At 37.2% G+C, this 23,296-nt stretch overlaps 2 protein-coding genes across 2 annotated transcripts; both read left to right on the top strand.

Annotated features, from left to right (window-relative positions):
- Positions 1-1,712: 1,712 nt before the first annotated feature.
- Positions 1,713-3,659, top strand: LOC133303421 (uncharacterized). Its single transcript, XM_061503335.1, has one exon. The coding sequence runs from the start codon at positions 1,713-1,715 to the stop codon at positions 3,657-3,659; it is 1,947 nt and encodes a 648-aa protein (XP_061359319.1).
- Positions 3,660-4,048: 389 nt separating this feature from the next.
- Positions 4,049-11,133, top strand: LOC133303422 (uncharacterized). Its single transcript, XM_061503336.1, has 3 exons — positions 4,049-7,452; positions 7,722-9,877; positions 9,923-11,133. Exons 1-3 carry the CDS (start codon positions 4,049-4,051, stop codon positions 11,131-11,133), a joined length of 6,771 nt encoding a protein of 2,256 aa, XP_061359320.1.
- The last annotated feature ends 12,163 nt before the right edge of the window (positions 11,134-23,296 follow it).

The raw sequence follows: 23,296 nt of genomic DNA on the forward strand, positions 1-23,296 counted from the left end.
CCATGAATATTCGGGCCACTATATATCATTAAAAAATTATACAAGGGATACGGACATGAGCATTCAAATGGTTTTTAAGCAGAGAAACTAATCAACTTGTGGTTAATATGCGCCACTTGCTTAACCAGCATGTATTAGAGCTTCCTTAGTTTGGTACAAAGCATTTCATTAAGCTCACCTTCTAGAGCATTTTGTATACATTATTGTTTAATGGATGAGATGCTGGGATTACATTAAGACAGATGGAAGCATAAACATTACTTAATTATATTTGAGCCTTGTTGGTTGCGCTTTTGCTTTTCCCCTGATGACTATTTTAATTGTTGCAGGAAATCTTTGCTTGATCAAAATGCTAAAGCATCACGGAAACTGTTTTTTGACAGCACAAACCGGTGGTAATTTCCACCATTAATAAATTTTCCTGTAAAACCAGATTGCATTTTGTCTCAGATAATGTCAGATATTCACTGAAAATTATATCATATATATATATATAAGGATTTGATTTTCTCATGTTGCATCAGAATTAAATTCTCATGTTGTGACTTAACTAGTGGTGGGCTCCACGTTTATTAAAAAAGGAAAAAAAAAAGCTTTGCACGCAAATCGAAAGGTCACAACATGAGAATTCAATTCTCATGCAACATGAGAAAATATTTTTTCATATATATATATAGGGTCAAGATCATTTTACACCAGTGTAAGTTACACTCTCAATCTTGACCATTGATCCCACTTATATCTAAGAGTTCTAATTTTTTAGTAACGTGAGCCATTGGATACAAGTAGATCAATGATCAAGATTGAGTGTAAGACTTCTAACTCTTACACTGATGTAAGAATATCCTACCTCATATATATTGTAACGACCCGAAATTTAAAATAATTAAAATAAATGGGTCGTTACAGATGGCGACTCCACTGGGGACTTTAGAGAGTCAAGCCTGTTTTAATTAATTGTGTGAATTCATAGTAGGTTTTATATATTTATTTTAGTTCCCTTTAGTTTGCTATTTTGCTTCATTTTTTTTCTCTCTTTTTATTTTGTATTTTTTTATTCTTATTTCTTATAATTTGATATGTGTGTGAAAGATGTGATGATTGGCTCCAACTTTAGAAAGATGATTTTGGTATTGTTGTACGCTTGTTCTTCAATTGTGTTGCAGATTGGGTATTTTTAAATTTATGTGAAGGTTTGTATACTCCCTCCACACACAACACCTACACGTTGATCACACACTATGAGTGGGGCCCTATACCCGGGTCTGAGTGAAACATAGGATAGGCTAGAGGTTGTGTAATGGTAGCCATTTTGGATGTACGTCCTGTTTGGTTATTGCGAAAACCTCATCTAGAGCGTAACTCTTTCATTGTGCACCACATCTGTTAGTTCAACTATCGTTGTGGTCAACACTTTGAATTGAGATCTTAGCTCTAGAGACCAAAATTGTTAGGATCATAGAACTACCTTACGAGAGTTTTACACTTGATAGAACAACCTGTTGATTTATAGAACTAAAGTCATCCGGTTCAGGATTAACCACTTTAGGACACAAAGGGAGCGTATTTCCTTCTCACTCTTTACTTCCATTCTTGCATTATTCAGCATTTTTAGCATCTCACATTGCCCATTTTGAACCCTTCCAGGGAACTTTGTTAGAGAAACGTTGATTTCCAGAGCTTGATTGTGAGTATCATTGATGGAAAATAGTATGGGATCACATCACGTGGAGGTGATACCACCCACATTGAAAAAGACTTTGCACCTGAAAGCAAAGAAGCCTGATACTGAAAGTTTGAAGGTTTTGGGTCGAACGTTGAAGAAAACGCAACGTCTTACTCTTGCTAGAAAATATGGGGAAATTCTAGATCTATTAGAAGTTGATGTGCAAGTAGATGCAATCACTGCGGTTGCTCAGTTTTATGACACACCTCTGAGATGTTTCACTTTTCGAGATTTCCAATTGGCACCTACTTTGGAAGAATTTGAGCAAATTCTTGGCTTATCATTAGAAGATTTTGAGAAGCCATACCGCTACTTGGGGCACTACCCTTCTATGCATGCTATTGCTGACGTCTTAAAAGTTCCTGAGAAAAGCTTGCAAAAAAAAAGACAAAATAGAAATGGGACCGATGGATTTTCAAGAAAGTACCTGGAGAAGCACCTTCGTCACTTAGCTGAAATTGAAGACTGGGAGGCTTTCATTGATGTGCTAGCTCTCACCATTTATGGTATCCTCATGTTCCTAAATGTTGACGAGTTCGTGGACTTCGCAGCTATAGATGTCTTCTTTGCTCGCAAGTTTAGAGGTGAAAATCCTGTTCCTGCCATTCTTGCTGATGTCTACTATACTCTAAAATTTTGTTATGAGAAGAAGGGCAAAAGAATTTTGTGTTGTTTACCAATGTTATTCATATGGCTCACTGCCCATGTCTTCAAAAGAGGATACGAGATCTTATACCCCATCACTGAGTTTCAAAGATATCAGTTAAAGGCTAAAAGTGGTCATGAATGGACTCAAATTTTAGCACGATTGGATGAAAAAAGTGTCCGATGGTATCCTCGATGGGTTGAAAGAGAAACTTTGATCTACCAATGCAGTGATTTCCCTAATGTGCCTCTCATGGGTACTCGAGGGTGTATCAATTACAACCCATCCTTGTCACAACGACAACTCGGTTATCCTATGAGAAGAGCTCCCACGGAAGACATGATAGCTCCTTTCATTCTTTATGATATGAGCTCTGCACGTAATGAGTTACTTAAAAGAGTTCGAGATGCCTGGGATAAGGTCATTCAAAAAGGAAAGGAGTTGAGGATTAAGAGTTGTGGAGTCCAAGATAGCTATCAACAGTGGGTTAGGTGTCGAGCACAAGAAGTAAAGCTACCATTCCAAGTTTTGACATTCACCACAAATGTTGAATCATCAATGTCTGCCTCCCACGACAGTGAAGAGATAAGAGAAATACAAGAAAAACTGATGAGGGTCGAAGAGGAGAGGAAGGAGATAGAAGAAGAGCTTAAGGGAGCTAGACAAAAGTGCGAGGCCTTGGAGCGAGAAAATAAGAGGAAAAATCATACCCTTGAGGAAGCTGATAAAAGAGCCAAGACCGAGGAAAATTATGTGCTAAAAACTAAGGGGTGCCTTCGTGTAGCAAACAAGGAGTTGAGCCTTCGAAGACAAGAAAGAGATGAGGCTATTGCGAAAAGCACTCAACTTGAAGAATCACTAAGAAATTCTAATGCAGAGCACAAAGAATCAAAGAGGCAAATGGCACAGATGAGGGGGCTAATGGAGATGAGAGTTGTAGAATATGAAGACAGGCTAAAAAGAGAAAAACAATGTACAGAGAAAGTGATTGCGATGTACCAAGACTCGATTCGAAGAGAGCAAGAAGAAGTACAAAGGCTAACTGATTACATCGGAGGGCAAGATGAAACCATCGATGCATATAGGCATGAAGTGGCGTTCTGGATGACTCGCTTTTCCAAATTGGCTGAGCTCGCTAATGATGCAATTGAAGACATCCCGGATAAGTTGGGAATGGCAGAGGCACTGGTGAACCCTCTCACTACTCCTGTGGAGATTCAAGACTTCATTGAGTATTGTAGAAATTATATTATGAAAATGAAACAGATTATCATCAGGCGAATGTAAAAGCAATGTATCCCTCTGAGACACTTGTACTATGCCATGGTTTGTAATGAAGACATTTTGTTTGCTACCCGTTTGTGATCTTGTACTGACATTTAATGGGACCTAGTACTTTCGAACGTGACGTTCCGGGGAACGGTCCTAACAAAAACGATCAATGATACTCACGTCAGACTTACACGCATCAACGATTCTCCGACAAACTTGAAACATTAGCATTATTATTCATTATATTATCCTTACATAAAACTAAAATAAATGTTATTTATTTTTAATTTTTCCAAATTTAATTAATATCACTTGCAGAAATCATATAAGATTCAAACATTGCGCGACCAAAGAAAGGTAATACCAATCAAACCCGAGTTCATAATACCAGATCTCGGACCAGAATGGCAGCAAGCGATCAAGATGGGAGGAACATAAGTCAGGAAGTAGACGAGGTAAGAGAAAGAATGAATACAATGGAAGAATTGTTACGAGCTATGGCAGTATCCATCAGTATGCTTGGGGCAAATGGGGCCGCAGGGAATGCGCAACAGCACTCAACAACTCAGCCGGGCGATGCCCAAGGGAATAACGGGATGGGAAACGCAAACGGGCAACCGCATATTGGTGAAGGATATCAATCAGTGGAGGATGCCAACGCTGAAGTACATGGACAAGCTGGGCAGAATGGACAGGCAACAGGGACCCAATTTGGGAATGGCCGTGTCTCTGATCAGAAGGACAAGGTAAAGGATGGATGGATGGAGAAGATGGAAGAGAAGATCAAAGCTATTCAAGGTCCTAGTGCTTACGGATCTCTTGGGGTGGAGGAATTATGCTCCGCGACAGACGTGATTATCCCTAAAGATTTCAAGGTCCCAGATTTTTCTAAGTATGATGGAAGTACAAACCCAATCATCCACCTGAAGACGTACTGCACGAAAATGGCAATATGGTCCAAGGATGAGAATTTCCTTGTTAGTTTCTTCCATGAGAGTTTGGCTGGTCCTGCATTAGAGTGGTACATCCAGATGGATCATTCTAAAATTGGTTGTTGGAAAGACTTGGCAGATGCGTTCATGAACCAATATCGATTCAATTTAGATACTGCCCCAACTAGAGAACAATTGGCAGCTTTGCAAAAGGAGAACAAAGAGACCTTTAAGCAATATGCCCAAAGATGGAGAGCTCTTGCTGCACAAGTCCAACCTCCGCTGACACTATCTGAGATGTGTTCATATTTCCTAGGGACTTTAGGAGCTCCATATGTTGGGTCAATGGCCGGTGCTGCATATCGGGATTTTGCTGATCTCATAGCTGCAGGTGAAAGAATTGAAATTTTAGCCAAAGCTGGGAAGTTGCCAATGGACTATAGACAGAGTAGTCCTCCCAAAAAAGGATTGCAACCTAAGAAACGAGAATCCGAAGTGAACCATGTCAGGCATCAGCAATCTTTTATGCCTCGACATCCTACACCAAACCCAAGCCACCAAATACTATCATACAATCCCTTTCCATTTACATCTTACCAAACCCCCACACAAAACTTCCCAAACTTAAACGCTGCACCAACCCCACAATTCCAAGTCAACAACATACCAATGACACCACGGTATGCACCAACTCGTCCGTCCTATGCACCTCATCCCACACGTCCACAGTATCGTCCAAATCACACTCAACCACATCAAAACTCCCAAAATCAAAGTCTTCCACCTTTCCCTAAACTATCCATTTCTAATGCTGATTTGTTCCAACGACTGTTTGACGCTCACTTAATCTCAGAAAGTCCCGTACGTCCAATGCAACCCCCATTCCCAGCTTGGTATAATCCAAATTCTACTTGTAGATATCATATGGGAGTTGCTGGACATTCCATTGAAGATTGTGAAGCATTTAAAACAGCAGTAAGGAAACTGATTGCTTGTGGTAGGCTCGACATCCAAGAAGAGACCGGGCCTAATATTGTCAATAACCCCATCCCGAATCATGGGGGAAAGAATCAAGTGAATGCTGTGGAAATAGAGAATGCAGTGATCAAGAAGGTTTTGAGTTTGCATACACCCATGTCAGATATATGGGAAGGATTGAAGAAAGCTGGTTATGATATCACGGTACCAGGATGTTCAATGAAGGATGAAGAAAAGTATGATATAGAGTCGAGTTGTGCCTATCATAGCGGGCACGTGGGACATGATACTGAAAATTGTTGGGATTTCAAGGTCCGTGTCCAAGGCTTGATTACATTGGGTGTCATACAGGCCAGGCGAAAGGATACTTTTTCTGAAGAAGTTAGTGTGGTAGAGCGCTTCATACTTCGAGTGCCACCCCTTAACCAAAATCCTTTGCCTGAAAAGATGGTAATGAAGGTGAAGAAACCAGCGCCTTTTCCTTACGATGATACTCATGCAATACCGTGGAACTACAAGACAAGCGTTGAAGAAATTGGGAGTGCTTCGAGAGCCCATACTGACAACCCTCATTTGGAGGAGGAATCAACGGATGCAATAAGAGTCGGGGAAATCACAAGGAGCGGGAGATTTTATGGCCCTAAAGAACCAGAAAAGAGAAAAAGTAACAAGGAGGATGAAGCTGAAGAAATCATCGCCAGTGAAATGAAAGGTAAAGGAGAGGAAGATGAGCTTTTGAAGATCATGAAGCAAAGTGAATATGATGTAATGGAACAGTTGAAGAAAACTCCAGCTAGGATATCACTTCTATCACTAATCCTCTCATCAGAATCTCATCGAAAAGCACTCATGAGTATGTTGAGTGAGGCTTATGTCAAGTCAGATGTTACTCCTGAAAATGTGGTCAACATGGTAGATCCAGTGAAGCATGTTAACATGATCACGTTCTCAATTGACGAAATCGTTTGTCCATATGAGAAGACCTCGAGAGCTCTGCATATAACTTTGAAATGTAGAGGGTATATTATAGCCAAGGTTTTGATTGACGGAGGATCAGCACTAAATGTCCTACCCCTGTCAACTTTGTCTCAGCTATCAATGAGCACGAATGATCTAACCCCTCAAGAGATGATTGTGCGAGCTTTTGATGGTACAAAGAGAGGAATTCTAGGGGAGATAGTTTTACCCTTAGAGATAGGCCCGAGTAATTTTCAGGTTTTATTCCAAACCATGGATATTGAACCTGCCTATACCATGCTCTTGGGTAGACCTTGGATCCATGCAGCAGGTGCTGTGCCTTCTACCCTGCATCAAAAGGTCAAATATATCGAGAATGAGACGATTGTCACCATCCATGGAGAAGAAGAAATCATGGTTTCGAAACCAGTCTCAGTACCGTATGTTGAAAACACAGACTCGGTAGAAGGGAATGGATTGCATAGTTTCGAAGTTGTTGAATCTAGTTGCAAAAAAGATGCATCACTGGGGCAAAGTGTGAATGAGATAATCGCTCGAATTATGGCCAAGAGTGGATATAAGGTGGGTAAAGGTTTGGGCTCGCAGCTGCAAGGTAGCCGGTCACCTGTAATGATTCCAGAAAAGTCAAATAGATTTGGGTTAGGTTATGAAGGGTCGTTTGAAGAAGAAGTTGGGAGTATGTCTTTGGGAAAAAGAGGCAAGAAGGGCAAGACGCAACAGATTCCCCATCTAAGAGAAACATTCCCGGTGCCAGCAGAGATTATTATGCCTGAAGAGATCGTTCATCTTCCATGCCGCCTCCATATCAATGCACTAGATGACGAAGACCTAGGAGGATGCAGCACAATTCGTCCGTCCACTAATGATGAAGCATTGAAGAATTGGCAGACAGAGCCCGTTATTGATGTGATTGCTATAAAGTAATTGTCTAGTTGATTTGTATTAGCAGCTGTTTGAGCCATTTTGAAACTTATGTTATGTTGCTCGAGACATTAATTAAGTAAATGAATTTGCATGAGTTTTCAGTAATTTTCATTATTCTTCATCCAATTTGGTTTTTCATTTTAGATTCTTTAACCAGCGTTATTATTATTTTCCTTCTCTCGTCCATCCTTTCACTATTCCTTGTGTTCTTACTTTTGTGACATTATATCTGTTGTATTCCAACTCCACGTAAATTAATTTCCAGGAATCTTGATCTCATTGAAACTTTGCCTCACGAAAGGGACCTTGAAAACTCACCGATTGATCCCTTTATGGCTATCAATGAAGAGGATCCAGAGTCTGATGAGGAGCAAATAGTAGAAAAACTTTCAAAGTTGTTGGAAGGCTCCGAAAAGGAATTTGACTTGAATGATGAGGCGTTTGAGTTGATTAATATGGGCACTGAGGAAGAGAAGAAAGAATTGAAAATTGTTGATAATCCCGAGAGGGAAGAGATGATTCAATTATTCAAAGAGTATCTAGATGTCTTTGCATGGACTTATCGAGATATGCCTGGAGTAGATCCAAGGATTGCATCACATAAAATTCCCTTGTACCCAGATGCTGAACCAAAAAAGCAGAAGTTAAGGAGGATGCGTCCAGATATATCCCTGAAAATTAAAGAAGAGGTGACAAAGCTGTTGGAGGCTGAATTTATAGAAGTCTCAATATACCCAGATTGGGTAGCCAACGTAGTGCCTGTGCCTAAAAAGGATGGAAAAATCCGGGTGTGTGTAGACTACAGGGATTTAAATAAAGCTTGTCCGAAGGACGATTTCCCACTTCCTCATATTGATGTGCTTGTTGATAATACGGCCAAGTATCATACATTCTCATTCATGGATGGATATTCGGGGTATAATCAAATCCTCATGGATGTCGATGATAAAGAAAAAACTGCTTTTATTACTCCTTGGGGGACATTTCGTTATAGAGTGATGTCATTTGGACTAAAGAATGCAGGAGCTACTTATCAGCGCGCTATGGTTGCATTATTCCACGACATGATGCACAAGGAGATTGAAGTATATGTGGATGACATAGTTGCTAAGTCAAGAGAAGGGGAAAGTCATGTGACAGTCCTGCAAAAGTTGTTCGAACGACTCCGGAAGTACAAGTTGAGATTGAACCCTAGCAAATGTGTTTTTGGCGCATCCTCAGGAAAATTGCTCGGTTTTATTGTTAGTAGAGAAGGAATACAGGTGGATCCGGAAAAAGCAAAAGCAATACGAGATATGCCTGCCCCTAAATCAGAGCGAGATGTGAGAAGCTTCTTGGGACGACTTAATTATATTGCTAGATTCATTGCAAACTTAACTAGCACTTGTGAGCCTATCTTTAAGCTATTGAGGAAGAACCAACCAGGGAAGTGGGATGAAGATTGCCAGAAGGCGTTCGACAGAATAAAAGCTTACTTATTGAATCCCCCTATCTTGGTACCGCCAACACCAGGTCGCCCTTTGATTTTGTATTTGACTGTGCTGCCTACCTCCATGGGAGCAATGTTGGGGCAACGTGATGAGTCAGATAGGAAAGAGCAAGCTGTGTACTACATTAGCAAGAAGTTCAATGAATGTGAGGTTCGTTACATGGCAATCGAGAAAACGTGTAGTGCTCTAGTGTGGAGCTCAAAAAGACTACGACAATACATGTTGTATTACACCACTTGGTTGATATCTCGAATAGATCCCTTGAAGTATATATTTGAAAGCCCTCATATTTCTTTGAAGGTCTCAAAATGGCAGATGATATTGTCAGAATTTGACATCCAATACGTAACTCGGAACCACCTAGCTGAAAATCCCCTCGAAGACGACCAATCAATGCAAATTGAAATTCCAGGCGGGGAAATATTGGCAGTAGAAGAAGATGAGATTGAGGAAAGTGCATGGAAAATGTATTTTGATGGGGCAGTTAATATGCACGGCAGTGGCGTAGGAGCAGTAGTCATTTCACCAACTGGCAAACAATACCCAGTGGCCATCAAGTTGGGCTTTGAATGCACCAATAACATTGCAGAATATGAGGCTTGTGCAAGCGGTTTGCGTCTTGCAATCGATTTAGGAGTAAAACAGTTGGAAGTATTTGGGGATGCAGCGCTTATCATTTACCAAGTGAATGGCGAGTGGCAGACCAAAGACGTGAAGTTAGTGCCCTACCAAAAGTACTTGACTCGTTTGATTGCAGAATTTGAAGAAATAGAATTCTCGCATTTAACTAGAGACAAGAATCGATTTGCAGATGCCCTAGCCACGTTGGCTGCGATGACCAAGCTGGATATCCATAGTGATGTCCAACCCATCCAAGTTGAGAAGAGAGATGAACCATCTTACTGTGCCAGTGTGGAGGAGGGGCCAGATGGTAAACCTTGGTATTTTGATATCAAACAGTATATTCAGCATAGAGAGTACCCAACTGGGGCAAACGAAACCCATAGAAAGACCGTTCGCCGGTTATCGATGGCTTTTTTCTTGAATGGAGAAGTTTTGTACAAGAGAAGTCATGATGGCACCCTTTTAAGATGCGTAGATGCTCGTGAAGCTCATTCAATCATGATTGATGTCCATGAGGGAATTTGTGGGACTCATGCCAACGGACATATGATGACGCGCAAGATTATGAGAAGTGGATATTACTGGTCCACCATGGAGGCAGATTGCGTAGGATATGTTCGAAAGTGCCAAAAGTGTCAAATGTACGCAGATCGTATCAATTCACCGCCTTTTCCACTACACAATATGGTGTCTCCTTGGCCGTTCTCAATGTGGGGAATAGATGTTATTGGCCTAATCAATCCAAAGGCCTCGAATGGGCACCGTTTCATCCTGGTAGCAATAGATTATTTTACCAAGTGGATAGAAGCCTCATCATATGCCAACATTTCACAAAAGGTGTTTGTCAAGTTTCTCAAAAGGGATATTATTTGCAGATATGGAGTTCCAGAAAGAATAATCACAGATAATGCTCCTAATCTTAACGGCGCAGAAGTACAAAAGTTATGTGGACATTTCAAGATCAAGCATCACAACTCAGCTCCTTATAGACCTCAGATGAATGGTGCAGTTGAAGCAGCCAATAAGAATATCAAAAAGATCATTGCCAAGATGGTTGTGAGTTATAAAGATTGGCATGAGATGTTACCCTATGCTTTACATGCGTATCGTACTAACATACGTACGAGCACTGGAGAAACACCTTTCTCCTTGGTATATGGAATGGAGGCCGTCTCTCCGATAGAAGTTGAAATTCCTTCATTGAGGGTTTTGATGGAGGCAGAATTGGAAGAGTCTGAGTGGGTGAAAGCACGATATGAACAACTGAACATGATTGAAGAGAAAAGATTGACAGCTCTTTGTCACGGGCAGCTATATCAGAGCAGAATGGCTAAAGCCTTTAAAAAGAAAGTCCGGCCAAGGGAATTTCGATCAGGTGATCTGGTCTTAAAGAAAATCTTTCCTAATCAAGAGGATGCTAGAGGAAAATGGGCTCCAAATTATGATGGCCCTTATGTGGTCAAACATGCTTTTTCTGGGGGAGCGTTAATTCTACAAGATATGGAAGGGCAGGAGTTACGAAGACCAATAAATACTGACGCTGTCAAAAGATTCTATGCCTAACAACAACAAAAAGGAAAAAGGAAAAAAGAAAAATAGAGAAGCATGTTAGATTGAAAACCCGAAAGGGCGATCTAAGCAAAAATCGAGGCAGATAAAAAGAAATCTGTTAAGCTGATGGCTCAACAAGGTCACCTAAGCAAAAGTTATGGCAAACAAAAAACAGTTAGGTTGAAAACCTGCAGGGGCAACTTGGACATTAAGGACCCAAACTTAAACCGCCCAAGATTTTTGGAGAAAGTAACACACACTGGGGCAAGATTCAGAGAGGCAACAAAGGATCGTACTGTGGAAGGGACCGTGACTTCATTGGTGAGACTGCTAGAAAGCTGAAGGGAATCAATTCAATGAATGACAAGGGACTGATACTGGGGCAATTTTTCCATGAGATCTCAAAATTCCTTTCATCCTTTTCCATTTTCTTTTCGTGCCTAATATCTCCTCTCACAAAGGTTTCATGTACAATCAACTTTCATATCAATGGATTGGCTTTGCTTATCTCATCATTTTTATTTCTCTTTCCTTCTTCCACTCATGAATGCATATTTATTTATCAAGTTTATGTCTCGAGTAACGTAATTTAAGTTTAACAATGTGACTAAAAATTGCTTATAGCAATTCTTCAATTATTGGTTTTGATCGTGGAACTCAATAATTTTGAACACAAGTGGTATAATCATGTTGTTGGAAAAGGCAAGAAGATCAAAGAGGCGAAAAGGGTGGGACAAATGAGTTCACAAGAAGTTACAAGATATGGTGACAATCTCATGAATGAGGGTTTGATTGGTTTCAACTTTTCCGGGTTGCCGTCAGTTTGGATCTTTTAAAAAAAAATAAAAAAATAAATAAAAATAATAAATATATATATATATATATATATAAATATAAAAAGGAAAGGTCTCTAAATTTTTCTTCTCATAATTTCTTGATCATTGTGATTTTTTATTTGCTGCAACTTTTTCTGCATATTAAAAATTCCTGGGCTTAATTGCAGTTTAACTTTCGAGCTCAGAAACCTTGCATTTTAAACTTCAAAACTCAAAGGCTCATCAAAATTTAGTTTTTCAGCCGAAAAACACAATTTACATTTTTTGTCCATTTGTGAAGCCATATCCAGTCGTTTCCAAATGTTATTTTGTTATTTTGTCTTTAAACCCATATCCAGTCGGTTAAGATTTCTCTTTCTGTTTGTATACCCATATCCAGTTGGTTGCGAATGTTTATCTTTAAACCCATATCCAGTCGGTTAAGATTTCTCTTTCTATTTGTATACCCATATCCAGTTGGTTGCGAATGTTTATCTTTAAACCCATATCCAGTCGGTTAAGATTTCTCTTTCTATTTGTATACCCATATCCAGTTGGTTGCGAATGTTTATCTTTAAACCCATATCCAGTCGGTTAAGATTTCTCTTTCTATTTGTATACCCATATCTAGTTGGTTGCGAATGATTATTTTACCTTTAAACCCATATCCAGTCGGTTAAGATTTCTCTTTCTGTTTGTGTGTCCACATCCATTTGGTTGCAAATATTTTTATTTTTATTTTTTTTTATTTTTTTTTTGAACCCATATCAAGTTGGTTCCGAATTTCCTTTTCATTCATATTCAGAAGAAATTCAAGCGTTGTATTTTTGTTATTTTTGTTATTATTTTATTTTATTTAATTGTTAAGCTTATGTGCCACGCGATTTAAGTCCGTGCATACATCTAATTTTAGTTACCTAAAAAAATGTGTGTTCATGTCTTTATTTGTTTTACGGCGATAATATATAAACTTAGTTTATTAGATTATCTTGCTAGAAACAATTAAAGAGGGGCAACTGTAAACACCATTTTTTTGTTATAATAATAATAATAATTATTATTATTATTATTATCTCGTTTGTTCTTCAAGTAAAATTCATTGAACCCTATGTTTTTTTGGTACGTGATGATACTTAAGCATTTGTACACTTGTTCTCTAAATTTTGTATTCATGCTACCATTACCATTCTTCTAAGTTTTCTTTTCTTCTTATTTTATTTTTTTTCCTATTCTGTGTGTGTTTTTAAAAAAAAAAATACAAAACCAAAGTAATCTAATCGATGGGTATTTTATGTATCTGTTTTCCACTATAGATTTCAAGCATATTCACAGGAAAATATAGAGAAATATTATATGACATTTGTTGGTCGGTAAAGTGCCGAATAATAGTGGGGCAACAGTGGTGAAAATTGTCCAATTCAACACTGATAAAGCTGTAAATCTCATCCGTAAAAATTGCTAAATTCAGCTTATGGACAACATCCTTATCTTATCCAGAAAAAGTAATAAACACAAGAAAGGAAATTTCAGAAAGTTAAAAAATACATGTTCAGTAAAGATGGCTACAAGTTTCCTCTGTCGACACCTCTGTTGAAGAAGACAAACACCTTACTTGCATATACAACAAGAGGATCAGAGTTGTCTATACGCCGAGAGAAAAATAATCAGAGTTGATTTGGGTTTTAGCCTAAATAAGCCATGACAAGAAAGTAGGAGAAAAAGATAAAGGCTTCAACACAAATTTTACAAGCGTGGCACAGGAAATACAAAGAGGGAGGGTGCTGCTAGCAACAACGACAAAAAAAAAAGAAAAGGAGAAAGAGGCGATAAGAAGAGAACAAAAATCGTTCTTTATATAAAAGGGATTCTGGGTGTTCAAAAAAAGAGGGGGGAGAAAAAGGAAAAAAAAAGGAGAGAGCATGCAAAGGAAAAGATGAAATCGGAGTAAGAGTTTGTAGTCCATGGTAGTGAAAGGTATTGAAAGAAAAACACCATCAGAAGGAGAAAGGGAGCTTCCATAAGTTAGAAAACAAAAAATTTAGAGAAGACATCACAGGAGAAACACCAAAGAGAAAAGGGGTGGGAAGACACCAGAAACCCACACTGCCACAAGACGTCAACTGCACCAAAGTTGTCGTCTCCCTTGTGCCATCGATCTGTGTCGCCGGAAAGCTACGCCGCTGCGAGCCCCATCGGTCACCATTTACCGGTCACTGCGTGATAGCTCCCATTTCTTGCTGCACTATCATCTACACAAAACCTCATCACTATTTTGTTGTACCCATCTATTGGCATACCTCTATCTCCAGTATTCAAAAGAAGAGGAGAATTTATTTGGTTAGACGTTGGGAAGGAGGTATCTTTATGATTTATTTGTTTTCTTTATCGTTTATTTCCTTACATTTTTATCACCTCCCAGCTGTTCATTACTTGTCACGTCATGCAGGGGTATCGTGTTACTAACTGAGTTCACATGGCTTTAATGATATTTACTTTTATTTTATTCCTTTTTCTCTATCATATTAGACTTTTTTTCATCATTTATCTTACGTTGGCTTTAGTGATATTTATGTTTATTTTATTCTTTTTTTCTCTTTCAGATTAGACTTTTATCATCAATATTCATCTTACGTTTAGTTTTTAGCGTTTTCTTTTATCCTCAGCTAGACGGTTTCTTTCTTTGCTTAAGTAAATAAATATAAATAAAAATCTGAAGTTACATTACTTGAACACAAAGATAATAAGAAAACTCATTTTCTTTTTCTTATTAGGATAATCACTACGATTGATATATATATATATATATATATATATATATATATATATATATATATATATATATATATATATATATATATGATTTCTTATCAGGATGTTTTTTTTTATATTAACGTATGCTTTCATAAAATACAAATGGTGAAAAGCAATTTCATTTTAACAAGGTTTCTATAAAAATTGGTTTGCTGTTTAATTTGTACAAGCCTACTGATTTAAAATAATAGTCACCGAAATTCTTCTTTTGATCATTAGACTAATGCTATTTATTTGTTCAAATCAATGTCAACCTCAGTTTTAAATACCGCCACTGTTGTTATTATTTGGTATAAAGCTTGGGAGGTAAAAAAAAATTAATTTATTTTAATAAAAGGATTATAACTGAAGGTTCAAAATTTAATAGAATTTATCATAAACTTTATAACAATACAAGGGGTAATTTAGCCGTGACGGCTTCTCAATCCCTTATGTTTCATTCCAGATCATTTTAACCGTGACGGCTTGATGATCTGAAACTCATTAAATTTATCATATTTTCATTTCAATTTTAAAACATATAATAATATTAAAATTACACGTAAGGGTGATTTAGCCGTGACGGCTTGTTTAATCCTATGTGTTTGGTTAGGGATCATTTTAACCGTGACGGCTTGATGATTCGTAACTCATTAAAATTATCATATATTTTTTATATATTAAGGTAACCTTAAAATCATTTAAAGGGGATAATTTAGCCGCGACGGCTTGTCGATCCCATACTCTTTTGAATCAATTTAGTCGTGACGGTTTGGTGATTCAAAATATATTATAAAATTTATACTAATATAAAAAAATTATTGAAATCGATACAAATTATCAAAGCCTAAACTTTCCAATGATTTTCCTTAAAATTATTTTTAAAAAATTAAATTCAATCAATACACAAGCATTTTTTAAAGAACAACGTAGCTTTGAATTCCTCACTGCACCTGAGGATACGTCGGAGCGGAACTCTTTCCGTCAAGCTAAAATAAAATTTTAATAATTTAGTCTTCTCATTTTCTAAATAATTATCTTTATTTATTTTAAGGGATTAAGCAAATATTTTTTTAAAAAAGCTATTAATAATTCACACAATTAATTTAAGGTAACCGTTTTTAAACGGATGTGTCAGGGGTGCAGTGGGATTAAGTTTCCACCCTTCCCTGCGCATAATTAGACTCCCGAACCTTTGATCTATAATTTTAAAGACCAGTTTGCAATAAAAGGTTTTCCAATTTTTCCAAAGTAAATAAAATTGGTGGCGACTCCATTTATTTTAGTTCTTTAAATTTCGGGTCGTTACAGTCAGCTTCATCTTCTACCTTTACACCGCCATCCGTCGTGAGCTTTAGTGGTGAGACTTCCTCTTCTCTTTCATCGTCTTGTTGGGTTCTTGATACAGGTGTTACGCACCACGTTTCTTGTTTTTCTTCGATTTTTTTCTTCCACTTCCAAATCATCTTCTCCTTCGATTTGTCTTCCTAATGGCGTCTCCATCTCTGTTTCTTTTATGGGATCTATTCCCCTTTTATCTTCTCTAACATTGATCAATGTCCTGCATGTACCTACTTTTTCATTTAATCTCCTTTCTATTGGTGCCCTAACCCGTGATTCTCCAATTGTTGCTCACTTCTCTCAATTTTCTTGTCATCTACAGGATCATCTCACGGGCAAGCTGATTGGGATTGCTAATCGTTTCAGAAATCTTTATGTTTTCAATTCTGTTGTTCCTTTTCCCCTGAACATGTTCCCCCACCCCAATGTTTCACTGCTTCTGTTGGTGATTTTACTTTATGGCACTCACGTTTAGGACATTTATCCTTGTCTGTTTTGAAATCAATGAAACATGCTTTGCATTTTACTGATTCTTCTATTTCTGATTTTCCTTGTATGATTTGTCCTTTGGCTAAACAAAGACGTTTACCTTTCATTTTGCATCCTCATATGTCCGCTCATGCATTTGACCTCATTCATTGCGATATCTGGGGTCCTTTTAATCCCACTGGCGTTTCTGGCTCCAAATATTTTTTAACTCTTGTTGATGATGCCACTCGCTTCACTTGGATTTATTTCCTCACTCAGAAATCCGATTTTGCATCTGTTTTCCCTCAATTTTTTTATTAGATGCTCAATCAATACAACTGTTCCATCAAAGCAATTCGATGTGATAATGCACCGGAATTGCATTTGTGTTCTTTCTTTTTAGAAAAAGGCATCCAAATTTTCCACTCCTGTGTGGATCGTCCACAGCAAAATTCGGTCGTTGAGCGAAAGCATCAACATATTCTGAACGTTGCTCGTGCTCTTCACTTTCAGTCTCATCTTCCTCTTGCTTACTGGTCAGAGTGTGTGCTCACTGCCGTATATTTAATTAACAGAACACCATCTCTATTTTTACAAGGTAAGACTCCTTTCGAGCTTCTTTCTCACAGAGCTCCCAATTACTCTCACCTTCGTGTTTTTGGTTGTCTCTATTTCAGCTCGACACTCCCAAAGTCTTGTCACAAATTTTCTTCTCGCGCTACGCCTTGTGTCTTCATCGGTTACCCTCCTAGCCACAAAGCTTACAAGCTTCTTGATATTGAATCTAATCAAATTATCATTTCTCGTGATGTAACATTCCATGAGACTGTGTTCCCTTTTGCTACTTCTTCTTCATCTACCTCTCCTCTTACTTCTATTCCCAGTCCTTCTCTCACCACTACAACTCCTTTAGCATCACAACCATAGTCATCCTATCGTATCCGTAAACCCCCTCCTCACCTGCAGGACTATGTCTGCCATACTTCTACTCAGCACCCAGTTTCTTCCCATATCTCCTATGATCGACTTTCCAATTCTCACAACGTCATCTCTACATGTTATGAACCTCCTTCATACAGTGAGGCCTCCCAACTACCTGAATGGCGTGATGCCATGGCTGCTGAACTCCTTGCGCTGGAGCAGAATCACACCTGGGATATTGTTTCCTTGCCAGCAGGTAAGCGTCCTATTGGTTGTAAGTGGGTGTACCGTGTTAAACTTCGCTCTGATGGATCCCTTGAACGTTACAAGGCGCGGCTGGTTGCTCAAGGGAATAACCTACATGAAGGTATTGATTTCACTAAAACCTTTTCTCCGGTAGCTAAAATCACAACTGTTCGTCTATTGCTTGCTCTTGCAGCCATCCATGATTGGCATTTAATCCAATTGGATGTCAACAACGCTTTTCTTCATGGAGAGTTGAATGAGGAAGTGTACATGCTTCTTCCTCTCGGGTATACACAACAAGGGGAGTCTCTACCTTCTGATGCAGTATGTCGATTGACTAAATCCCTCTATGGTTTAAAACAAGCTTCGCGTCAGTGGTTTTCTAAATTTTCTTCTACTCTTCTTGATCTTCGTTTTTCTCAATCTCATGCGGATCATTCTCTTTTTATCCATGGCTCTTCTGATTTTTTATGGCTATTTTGGTCTATGTGGATGATATTATAGTTGCTTCTAATAACTTGGCTCAGGTCCAACAACTAACTACTACTTTGGACAGTATTTTTAAGCTTAAAAACTTGGCTCCCTTAAAGTATTTTCTGGGGCTTGAAGTTGCTCGATCCCCTACTGGTATTGCTCTTTGTCAAAGGCAGTATACAATTTCTCTGCTTTAGGATTTCGGGTATATTAGATGCAAGCCTCGTTCCACTCATATGGAACCAAACATTCATTTGTCTGCTACTGATGGTTCTCTTTTGGAGGATCCTACTGTTTACCGCAGGCTGATTGGTCATTTACTATATCTTACTATCACCCGACCAGATATTTGATTTGCTGTGAATCACTTGAGTCAATTTCTTTCAGCTCCTCGGCAACCTCATCTTCAGGCAGTACATCGCATTCTTGGTTATCTTAAGTCTACCATTGGTCAAGGCATATTTTTTTCTGCTAAATCTTCTCTTCAATTGCACGCCTTTTGTGATTCAGATTGGGCTTCATGCCCAGATAGCCGTAGATCCGTCTCTGGTTTTTGTGTCTTTATTGGCCAATCTTTGATCTCTTAGAAGTTTAAGAAACAAACCACTGTTGCTCGCTCCTTAGCTGAAGCTGAATATCGATCAATGACTAATGCTACTTGTGAACTTTTATGGCTTTTTTCATTGCTGACTGACGTGCAGGTAACCACCTCATCTCCAGCTCATCTGTTTTGTGACAACCAAGCTGCTCTCCATATTGCAGCCAACCCAGTTTTTTCATGAAAGAACGAAGCATATTGATATTGACTGCCGCATAGTTCGTGATCAAATCACTCAAGGACGTCTCCTCACTTTTCCAGTCCCTAGTTCTCAGCAGCTTGCTGACCTGCTCACTAAACCTCTGCATCCTACTCTTTTTCATCAGCTTTTATCCAAGATGGGAGTTCTCAATATACACTATCCATCTTGAGAGGGAGTATTACAATATACATTTATTTCTTTTGTAAATAATAGTTTTAGTCTTAGTAAGAATAGCTTTTTTTCTGTTTTGCCAGGTCACCAAGTTTGTTGTAACGACATTCTATTTTCCTTTTCCTTGCCTTACTGATTTTGACATTCTGTTTTTCCCTTTCCTTTGCTTTTCTGATTTTGGTATCCCTGTATATATATGACACACTGTACATGACATTCGGCACTAAGAATCAATGAAAGATTTATTCAGATTCAGATTTTGTTTTTATTTTTCGTAATAGAAACAAACCTAACCAGACAGAAATTGAATTTATTTAAAAGAATCCATTAACTTGATTGAGCCAGCAGCAAATATCACGATGGCATGTCTCAGCTTGATAGGTCGAGCCCTTAATAACTTTGGGGTCATGTAAATATGCGCTCAAACGGTAGGGTGTGGTCCTTTGTTAATTATGTGATTTGAGATTTTAGAATTTTTTTCTTTCTGGAAATTTAGTTTTTGTTATCTTGATTCTGTATTTGATTGTAGTGTTTCTTTTGACACTATTTATAGCATATGATTAAAACATTTCTCATTATTTGTTAATAGAATGCTGAAAGTGCATTATATCAACTTTCTAATTTTCACACGAGTTCTTTCTAATTATTTGTAGGAGGAGGTATCTTCCCCAAGAACTTCAAAATGTACACCCCCCATTGATAGGTCGATCCCTTGTTTACTTTGTTTATATTTATTATTTAACTTTATCATCATATAGAGAAATTAATAAAAAGTGTGTAAGTATAATAGTCAAAAGAGCTAAATATTAGTTAAGGGTAACATTAATGTTTAAAATTGATTTGATTATTGTCATAGATCATGAAAGAGCCAGAAATCACTATTTTACCTTGTAGAGGTAATTTTTTAAAAACAAATTGTAAATAAAATAGAAGATAATGGGTGAAAATAAAAAATATAATAAACTGTGTTTTTACTTTAACCTGATGACCCATACCAAACAAACCTAATCTTGGTTGGATTAATTCAAGGGTTCCTTTTTTTTTTTTACATAAACCTGATGACCCATACCAAACAAACCTAATCTTGGTTGGATTAATTCAAGGGTTCCTTTTTTTTTACATAAATGTAAATAAGTTATCTACATTGAACTCAAAACGACGTCATTTTAGGACGAAAAACAAGATATTTTTATGATTATAATTTATTTCAGGGATATAATATTCTTTCTCGTTATAAATTTTTAATTTTGCAACCCAAAATGACGTCATTTTGAGAGTGAATGTAGACAACTTATCTACTGTATAAACATTAAAGCCTTGATTTAATTTGCTTAATATGATAGCTAAACTTAGTGTAAAAATCATTGCCCGGAACCATATATTTTGTAGATTTGAAACTCTTGAGACTTCAAAGAGGTGCAATGTGAGATGTGCCCGTCATAAGAACTGGTAAATGCTTGCCATCAAAGGGATAATGAGAATTGTAATCAATCAATCAGAATTAAAAATTACTACTAATAAATAATTTACAGGCAATGATCAAAATTTACAATTAAATGACAATCAAAAGATGAATGACAAGAGCCAAGGAATAACCAAAAGGATTAGTAACTGCTACTCCAAATGTAATTTTTGCATAGTAACTGTCTAAGATTGATAACAATACTTGTCATTCTATTCTTCCAGACTCAACTTCTAATAATTGATTAGTCAAACTTTGTACTCGATATTTGAGTTCTAATTGCACAAGTACTTGAAGTGGTGGATCTTCTCCAAGCCTTTATCATATCTTCTGAATATGGTTAAGTGTTTTGTGCTAGGATCTTTCTTTGAACAACTCCTTCAATCTAAACCTAATTGCCTTCGATCCCTAACCATTCTTTCTTTGACTATCCATCTTTCCGTTGTGTTTAAATAAAAAAGTTAATGCTAGTACTAACAAGGGGCCAACAAGACTTGTTTGCTCAACATTTCTCCAAGTTGGGAGCTGTAGACAAGTATTTCTTATTGGACCTAAGCCCAACATGATCCAAATCTCTCACTTACAAACTCATAATACTAACACAAATATCCACAGCTCGAACATGATACAAATAATTATTTGTATCAAAATCTTTCATAACACCGTTTATTTATTATACTAATTGATACCACATAATATGAATCCAAGTTTTTTTTTTATTTTATAATTAATTGTTTATGTCATTTTCTGATTAACACTAACACAAACACATATAGGTTAACTCTTAACACATTTTGTCCATGTTATTTTCTGGTAAAAAAAAACATTATTACCCTTAACACGAACAGAAAAATTTATATTATATTTTAGTCATATTAGTGTGTTGTGTTGTGACATTTTTTGCTTTGAAACTGACTTGAGCTTAAAAATATCTTTACTGTTACCCCCAATCATCTTCACTCGATAGACTTGCATTGCATTGCTTACAAACTAAAAAGCTCTATGATCACAAACAAAAGTAGACATAGTTGATTAAGGGTTTGATTCATATCACATAAGAACGTGAGTTCAAACTATATTGAAATTCTCAAAGAGGTTGGAGAATATTTACTGATTTTAGTGAGATATTGGTATCTAACGACAATTAGTTTTTATTTTATTTTTTTAAAAAAAAAATCTATGATCAAGTGGCCCCAATGGAACACCTTAGGTACGGGCAGGGAACACAAATCCATGTGGAATTTATCAAAACTTGCAACCGTTAGTGATGCTCCATATCTTATAGGAGCTAACAGCGAGCACACGTGTCAAGCAATCATGCCAAAATGAACCAATGTGCTACCCCATTACCATCTATGTTGCACTGACTCCGACACGGGACACGGAATGCGACACGACACGACTCTTCGACACGTTAAGACACGTTTCGTTATTATATAATATTTTTAATTTATGTAGTGTATATTATATTTAATATTCAATAATTTAACAAAAAAATAAAGCTAAACTTATAATACCCATCAATTTTGCAAAGAAACATAAGATATCTCAAATGTTTATATTAAACTCAATGAAATAGTAATCGTAATCCAACAAATCTAACAGTTGGAACTCAAAATGCAACGCTACGCAACGTAACTTTTGATCTTTTTTTGAGTCTTTGCAACGAGTATTGAAGTGCCGGAAAGTGTCTGAGTGTCGGAAAGTATCGGACACGACACGTTAGAGATTTTGAAGTCGGTGCTTCATAGATTACCACCATCTAGCTACTTACCCGTGCCTTAAATAAAAATAAAATAAAAAAAGAACTCCAAATGCATCACATTACTTGCACGTGTCTCCTATCTATCTCTCTTATAGCATTGCAAGAAAAATTTGGTGCATATGTTTTAGTTGGTCGTCTTATAACATCGCAAGAAAAATTAGGTAGCCATGTCAAAGCTGTTATTTGAAAATTTGTATTGTTTCTCTGATACATTAGATGGATTGAGCTCATTCTCTGAAGTTAGGTGGTGCTTTCCATTTCTCAATTGCACACGGCCAATTTGTTTGAATTATTCGGCAAGTGATCAATCTGAGACCCAACAAACTTTTCTGTTTGTAATATTTGTAACGATATTTTTCATGGTGCTCCAAAAAAGGCAATCAAATTTGAATGGTAGTAACAATATATCTTCAAGGTGATTAAATACTCAATAAATCGTAGACTGTTGGAACCTTTTTGGGCTAGCATGAGAATTAAAATATTTATCAGATTTTGAAGAGGTTTTCAGAGTGCGAACGGCCGCCCACACAGCAATTAGACCAAAAACAGTGAATTTATTTTTAATATTACAAGTTGCATTTACTAAATGGAAAAATTTGAAAGGACGAATTTCTTTTGAAAGGACATAAAGGAAAATATAAAAAAAAGGGTTAAAATATAAAAAAAAAAAAAAAAAAAAATCCGTTACTTTGGGTGTACCAATGTACACCAAAATTTTGCTCCAAAAACAGGTGAATCCATCTGAATGGTCAGAAATTATGTCTCTCGCTCTACTTATTTGTGTATTATGGAGAAAATAAAATCACTTTGAAGTAGATAAATTTTTTTAAAAATGCATCGTAAAACCTAACCTTAAATTAACATTAATTGCGCAAAAAGCAGATAAATTTTTTTTGTACAGGGTAATTGAGAAAGATACTTA

This window comes from Gastrolobium bilobum, unplaced genomic scaffold (genome assembly GCF_033153095.1).
Source record: "Gastrolobium bilobum isolate Gb01-03AN ecotype WA unplaced genomic scaffold, APGP_CSIRO_Gbil_v1 utg13475, whole genome shotgun sequence".
Classification (NCBI taxonomy): Eukaryota; Viridiplantae; Streptophyta; class Magnoliopsida; order Fabales; family Fabaceae; genus Gastrolobium; species Gastrolobium bilobum.